The following is an 8,232-nucleotide window of genomic DNA, read 5'->3' on the forward strand; positions in this document are numbered from 1 at the left end:
AGTTACTTGGTTTCAAATCCATCGAAAAAGGCAGCTAGGACAGATAGCAATAGTTGGCAGCCACAACTCAAACATAACGACAACTAGCAAAGACTTAATGACCCATCTCCTATTAAAAATCAAACAAACATTGACACATATAGGTATAATAGGACATAACAAACGTGTATGGTCTCTATTTATTTTCATAATGAAGGGGATCGGAAGGAGAAGCTGAAGAGGAGATGAACGTGATTTTGGGAAAAGAAAGAGTATAGGGGGGCGGTAGGGGGTCTATTAAAGTCTTATCTAATTTTGACCGTCCGATCGTTTGATCAGACGATTAATAAAAAGAGTTTAAAAAATAACAATTAAAGGATGAATTAATTAAAGCCGTTAGATTAGATCTAGGGCCAAGATTGAAGCTAAAGAAGCACAATCCATATGCTTCCTACGTGGCACACGCGGATTGGCTGAACTAGGATGACTTGAATTGCCAAATTTTGCTCAAATTAAATCATTTAAATTATAATCTTCTTTATTAAATAGTCATAATTTATTAAATTAAAAAAAAATATTTTGCAAGACTAGCTTATTTGATATAATTAGTCATTCTAAAAATAAAATTAATTTAAATTAGTAACTAATTAATTAATTAAGATTTCCTTATTTTGGAAAAAAAAATGTCGAAATATGTTCATTGTATTAATAGAAATTATATTTAACTAGAAAAATTGAGTTGACCCTTAAGAACAATATTTATTTGACGTAAAATTTAGTAATGAGAAAGTAAGTAGTAATATTTGTATAATATATTTATTTTTTATAAAAAATATTATTTATGAAATATATTATCAAATAAAATAAATAATTAAAAATCTTTTCGTATTCCTACAAAAATCGTTTCGTATTCCTACAAAAATTTCATAAAGGCTTTGATCAAACCAGTGATAACATTTGGTGAATTCTCTTATTCTTGATGACTGGTGATAGCATACAGACGGTTTGCTCCTCTGCCTGTCCCTGAAGCAGCTCATGTGCAGCTCTATCTGGTAGAGCCATTAAAGAAGATTGAGCTCTATTTACCCCATTACCATTACCTTGCATGTTCTCAGGGCACTCTCTCATGAAGTGACCATTCTGACCACATTTGAAGCAACCAGTGGAGCCATCACAACACGTTTCTCGGTGGTTCCCACCACACTTAGCACATGCAGGAGTCCAATTACCTCTTTGTACCACACTACCTTGAGATTGTGCAGATCTAGCTCTGAAGTTCTAAGAATTATGATTCTTATACTCACCTTTGTTCCTTGGTGCAGGTGCACTAATAGATGATGGAGCAGGTCTATTTAGCTTTTGTTGAAAGAATGACCAGTATGCATTACTCTTCTACTGCCCAGATTCATTTCCTATTGTCTTATCCTTCTTGTTTCGGAATTCTTCGCTATCTGTCAGCTTATCTTCCTCAACCTGCTGCAAATGGACCATCAACCTTGCTATGTCCATGTCCCCTATCAACATAGCTACCTTACCCTATTTGCTTGATAGATGAGACAACCCAGAAACAAACAAACTCATTTTGCACCTCGTATCAGCAATGATTTTCGGAGCATAACAAGACAGTTGAGTGAACTTGAAGCTGTACTTATGCACATTCATTGTAACAACCCTAAAAATGAACTAGTGAAACTAGAGCTTGACATGTGTTCGTCTTGAGTTTTGACGGTGTTCCATGTTGTCCCGAGTCATGGTTGAGGTGTTTAGGGGTTGAACGTCAAAGTACGACTCCCCAAGGACCACCCTAAGGGTCCTTGAGGAGGACCCCAGGTCTAACCCCCAAAACCCCTTTGAATCTAGTGAGTTTGCCAACTTAGGGTGGCCTACGGATGGGGTTCAGACCCCGTAGGTCCATCCATAGTTCGTGGATGGCCTCCGTAGGTCATGAGCCCCAAAACCATGTATCAGTCCCATTCCACAGAGGTACAACACGGTTCTGTCAACCCATCCATGGTCCGTGGATGGGAGCCGTGAATGGGCACTGTTTTTCTGGTGCAAGTCTCGGCCAAGGTAAGGTCCTTTTGGTAATTAGTTAATTAATTATTTTAAATGCATGGACAGATATTTTAAGAGTTTTTAGCAATTTTAAGAGTATTAAAACATTAATATCCTATTTTAGAATTCATTCTTCATATTTCCCCAAAACAAAACCCTTCTCTCCCAAAAATTTCTCTCTAGAACTCCATTGAAGGTCAAGGTCAAATTCAAGCTAGGGTTGGGGATTTCAAAGTGTTTCTACTCAAATTTCGTGGGATTCTTCAAGTATAAGGTATGGTGATCCTTCATCTATGATTAGTTTTCACCCTAGAGTCAATTACAAAGATGTTTTAAAGGTTTTCAAGTTTCACCAAAAACCTAGATTTCACTCAATCTTATGGGTTCTTGCATCAAACGTTTTCAATTGATAAACTATTATTAGATTGATGTTTAATTGATGATTTGAGATTAAAAACTCCATGAACCCATAATTTCTCTAAATTCCTAAAGATGGCTTATGAAGTGGGTTTGATGTAACTGAATGAATGATTGGTTGAATTATGCTTAGATTGAGTTATATTATTGAATTCAATTATTATCTAATGCCTATCTATGGTGAATTGTTGGAGAATTGAGTAATGGTGATTATGGCTTTGGAGAAGGGTAAGTTGTGACCTAATTCTAATGTAGTAGAATTATTCTTGAATTGTTGATCCACTTGAAAGGTGGAGGTGTTTACTTACATGTACATTTTGATCATGGTCTTGAAGGCATTATATGAGGAATTGAAGTATTGTCATGATGTTTTGCAAATGATTGTGATGTGAAGGTTATTCGTGTGGTTTCAATGGTAGAATGATGGTCTTATATGGAATGTGAATGTGTTGTGATTGAAAGTGTATTCTCACTAAACACTTATGAATGGCTATAGTAGAATGTGAAGGGTTTCTATATAGTAATGTCTTATCTTGACTTGGTAGACTTAGGTGCCCTCTTCTTGATAAATGAAAGTTATATTGAATGTGATTTCTTGACTTGGTAGGCTTAGGCATCCTTCTCTTGAGTAATGAATATATCTTCACTTGATGTCTTAATGTCTAGAATTGGTAGACCTTATTGGTAGCCTCTTCATAAATGCATGAATGAATGAATGGCTTGATTGGTAGACCTAATGTTGGTAGCCTTTCTATAAATGACTAATGAGGCATTTTAGACTATGACTTGAATCGGTAGACCTAAAGTTGGTGGCTCTTCATAGTGAGTCTAGAATCCTATGTGAATGTGAAACCTTGAAGCGGTAGACCTAATGGTGGTGGCCTCCTTCTTGTGTGAAATGATGAACCTAGAGATAGTAGACCTAATAGTGGTGGCTCTCTCTAGGAAGATCAATGAGCTATCCTTAATTAACCTAGAAATGGTAGGCCTATTGGTGGTGGCCCTTCTTGTTAAAAGTACTTAGGGTCGGTAGGGCCTAATGGTAGTGGCCCTCTCTAGTACACTAATATGAATGAAACTACTCTATGGGTACTAAGGCTAAACACCGAGGGTATATGGTTTAGATGGTGGCTCTTCCCAATGTTAGGCTAGAGTCCAATGAACATCTTTTGATATCCCATAAACTATGTTCCTACATAGGATGTGTATTAGTTCTACCCTTGGCAAGTAGAACACCTTCCACGGTGTGGGGTTTATGACACCGGATTCCATGATTAGCTCCCATGGTCTATGTCGGTTAATGCCTATTCCCATCATGTGAGATGTGCACTGTAGTTACTTGATAGGTACTACAAAGTGTAGGTAGTAGTATGGGAAGCTATATATACATTGCACGAGTAGGATTTGAAGGTGCTATAGTGAGTTCTCTAGGTCTTAATTACTAATTTGTGAAAGTCCTCTAAATGCGTGAAGGTGTCCTAAATGAATCTAATGAAGATGGTTGACTTATTGTCTAAATGAAATAATGAATGAGTAGCTTATATTGATGAAATGAGTTACTTAGCATGTTGTGTTGAATTGTAAGTGATCTTATTTATTGTAGCCTTGAAGAACACCTAGGTGTATATGAAGAGATAGTATGGGCTGCCACTTCATGTCTTATTTAGGTGTATCTTAGGGTAACTTTAGATATAGGTCCTAAGATGATGAGATGACTTACTTGACTCATGTCCTCATGTGTTGTATGTTGGTACTAGTTGAGCATGATTACTTGTAAAATGAAGCATGATTAATGGTGAGTTCACTTTTGGTGACCTTAGGGTGATGCTTAGTGTGGATAGTGGTATGGGACGCTATCTATACATTGACAAAGTGTTACTTGAGGGTTGCTTGGGGTGAAAGTGAAAAGGTAAAGGTAATGGGTTTATATGTTAAACATGTGTATAATGTGGATAATGTCTTGTATGTTGGTTGTGATTTGTATTATTCCTCTTATACTTGTACTCATGAAGTTTTATCTAAAATGGCATAAAGCATGACCTTCAAAAAATGTTCCTTTTAAAGCATGTTTTTGCATGGTCATCATACTTAGTACATTTTTGTGTGCTAACCCATATTTTCCTATTGTTACTACAAGTGTAGGTTCTGGCAAGTGATCATTTCTAGCTAGAGGTTAAAGTGCTTGGATAGAGTTTTCCTCCAAGGCTTGGTATGTCCTCGTAGATCGAGGACAAAGACTTTTATTGTTCTAGTTCCTTTATGTTTAAGACTTTGTAATAGACATTCTAGTATTTCTCGATTGTAATGGGTCGTGACCCTATCTTGTTAAAGTTTATCCTAAGATGGCCATGTGAGACTTATCATTTCCGCTGCTTTATGAAAGAGTTTTTAATAGTTTGGTTTTAAATAAAGTTTTAATTTTGCTTTATTTTCTATTATCTGTGCAATGAATGAGCTAATAGGCTTGTATTAGACCCCTTCGCGGTCAAGTACGCCGTGTTACGACTAGGGGGTGCTCTTGGGTCGTGACAATCTTGGTATCAGAGAATAAGATTTTGGAAATGGTTTTTAGGATCAAAGTCTCACAACCCACGTCTAGTAGAGTCTTGTTCATCGGTGTGATTTGCGACACATCTATGAGTGAAAGGCTATATGACGTTATAAAGTTACACTTCTTTCATATTATTGAAATTGTGCCTTAGAGTGATATTCTATAAATGTCCGTTTCCTAATCCTTCTCTTGTGTTTATAGGCTATAAATACAAGGGCTAACCCAAGAAAGGTGGAAGAGGAGATGGTGAATGAGGGAGTTCCTCCCCAAGGTGATCAAGGCCTTCAAGGTGAACAAGTTCCTCTAGGCAATCAAGGGAATGAAGTTCTGGTGGTTCCCCTGGACATGACCAATGAAGAGATTAGATCGGCTTATCTAACCCTAGCTCGAGCCATGATGGCTCAAGCAAATAGAGATGTGGGGACTAGGGTGAATGCTAATGAGAGTACCGTAGCCTTAAGATTGAGAGACTTTGTGAGGATGAATCCTCCTATTTTTCTTGGCTCTAAAGTGGGAGAAGATCCCCAAGAATTCTTGGATGAAGTTTATAAGATTGTAGATGCTATGGGAGTACCTTATAGGGAGAAGGCGGAGTTGGCTTCCTATAAATTGAAAGAAGTGGCCCAAGTGTGGTTCACTCAATGGAAAGCCAATAGGCCGGTTGAAGCGGGTCCTATAGAATGGGAGGAGTTTAAGAGTGCCTTCCTTGGTAAGTACTTTCCCCGTGAGAAGAAGGAGTGTAAGGTTGAGGAGTTTATAAACCTTAGGCAAGGTAACAGAAGTGTGGAGGAGTATTCCTTGAAGTTTACCCTATTGTCTAAGTATGCTCCATCCTTGGTGTCTAACCCTAGAGATGAGATAAGTAGGTTTTCTACTGGTGTATTCAACCTAGTTAAGGAAGAGTGTTCTACGGCAATGCTCCATGGTGATATGAATATTTCTAGACTCGTTGTGTATGCTCAATCTATTGAGGAGTCTAAACTTAATAGGGTGAATAGGGATTTGAAAAGGGGTAGATCCGATGAGCAAGGTCAACCTAGGTTCAAGAAGAGAGCTCCTAACAAAGATTCTTCAAGTTCTCTTAAGGCTAACCAAGAAAGAGTTGGTGGTTCTCAAGTTTCTAAACCTACTTGTCACAATTGTGGAAAGAAATATTTTGGGAAGTGTCTAGCCGGTACTAGTGGGTGCTATGGTTGTGGGAAGAATGATCACCAAGTGAAATATTGTCCTACTCTTACGGCTAGAGGAAGGGAGGCCAAACAAGCTTCTCTTAATGGCCCAAATCTTGATGCTCCAAAGAAGAACCGTTTCTATGTGCTTCAAGCTAACAAGGACAAGGGAGCTAATCCGGATGAAGGTACCGGTAAGTTATAGTTCCTTGTTTTTGTGATGAGGTCCTTGTATTATTTCATGATTGCCTTAGTTGGGTTTTCTCCTAAGTGGAGGATGGTATGTTGAATAGTAAGGTTGTTGAGAGTGTTGATATCCTTATCTCTTTCCTTCTATTCTTGTTCAAGCTTGAGACCTAGAGTTCCTAGTAGCTTGTTGCATGCTTTGGAGTCTTGTGTGAATATGAGTTCCTATAGTCTCCTTATGTTGTGCATCTTCTAATTGAATTCTTGTATAGTTGAGAAAATGAGTTTTCAAATTGTGTTCTGCATAGTTATATGCATCTATGATGAGTTGCCTAAATATTTCATGAGTTGACTTGTTGATCATACTTAAATATGTTCTTGAAAGAATTGCATAATGTCCTTTTATGAGGAAATTGCATAATGTACCTAAAGATGTTGTAATGAGCATGTTGTGATTTGGAGAAGAAGTTCCTCCAATGTAATGAGAAATGTGAAGCTTTGATGCCTAATGAGTTGGTAGATGTTGTTCCAACTTTATTGAATTGCATGAAGTTGTTTGAGCCTTTGTGATGTGGAGTAGATGTTTCCTCCTAGTTATGTGCATTTTATTGATATTGCATGCATGATTTTGGCCTTCTAATCTTGAGTCGTTACCCTAAATGTGGTTTAAGTGTCATTTGAGGACAAATGTTCCTAAGTGGGGGATAATGTAACAACCCTAAAAACGAACTAGTGAAATTAGAGCTTGACATGGGTTCATCTTGAGTTTTGATGGTGTTTCATATTGTCCCGAGTCATGGTTGAGGTGTTTAGGGGTTGAACGTCAAGTTACGACTCCCCAAGGACCACCCTAAGGGTCCGTGAGGAGGACCCCAAGTCTAACCCCCCAAACCCCTTGAATCTAGTGAGTTTGCCAACTTAGGGTGACCTACGGATGGAGTTCACGCCCCGTAGGTCCATCCACGGTTCGTGGATGGCCTCCGTAGGTCATGAGCACCAAAACCATGTCTCAGTCCCACTCCACGGAGGGATAGCACGGTGCCGTCAACCCATCCACGTACTGTGGATGGGAGCCGTGAATGGGCACTATTTTTCTAGTGCAAGTCTCAGCCAAGGTAAGGTCCTTTTGGTAATGAGTTAATTAATTGTTCTAATTGCATGGACGGATATTTTAAGATTTTTTAGGTATTTTAAGAGTATTAAAACATTAATATCCTATTTTAGAATTCATTCTTCATATTTCCCCAAAACAAAACTCTTCCCTCCCAAAAAGTTCCCTCTAGAACTCCATTGAAGGTCAAGGTCAAGTTCAAGCTAGGGTTGGGGATTTCAAAGTGTTTCTACTAAAATTTGGTGGGATTCTTCAAGTATAAGGTATGGTGATCCTTCATCTACGGTTAGTTTTCACCCTAGAGTCAATTTCAACGATGTTTTCAAGGTTTTCAAGTTTCACCAAAAACCTAGATTTCACTCAATCTCATGGGTTCTTGCTTCAAACGTTTTCAATTGATAAACTATGATTAGTTTGATGTTTAATTGATTATTTTAAGATGTAAAACTCCATGAACCCATGATTTCTCTAAATTCCTAAATTTGGCTGATGAATTGGGTTTGATGTATATGAATGAATGATTGATGGAATTGTGCTTAGATTGAGTTATATTATTGAATTTAATTATTATATATGCCTATCTATGGTGAATTGTTGGAGAATTGAGTAATGGTGATTATGGCTTTGGAGAAGGGTAAGGGGTGACCTAATTCTGATGTAGTAGAATTATTCTTGAATTGTTGATCCACTTTAAAGGTGGAGGTGTTTACTTACATGTACATTTTGATCATGGCCTTGAAGGCATTATATGAGGAATTGAAGTA

General features: G+C 37.8%; 1 protein-coding gene across 1 annotated transcript; it reads left to right on the forward strand.

Annotated features, from left to right (window-relative positions):
- Positions 1-5,245: 5,245 nt before the first annotated feature.
- On the forward strand, positions 5,246-6,376 carry LOC125832861 (uncharacterized). The gene is made up of 2 exons (XM_049512048.1): positions 5,246-5,711; positions 5,895-6,376. The coding sequence occupies exons 1-2, from the start codon at positions 5,246-5,248 to the stop codon at positions 6,374-6,376; spliced, it is 948 nt and encodes a 315-aa protein (XP_049368005.1).
- The last annotated feature ends 1,856 nt before the right edge of the window (positions 6,377-8,232 follow it).

The sequence above is a fragment of the Solanum verrucosum genome, unplaced genomic scaffold, assembly GCF_900185275.1.
Source record: "Solanum verrucosum unplaced genomic scaffold, falcon-dt-bn FXZP01000174.1, whole genome shotgun sequence".
Taxonomy (NCBI): Eukaryota; Viridiplantae; Streptophyta; class Magnoliopsida; order Solanales; family Solanaceae; genus Solanum; species Solanum verrucosum.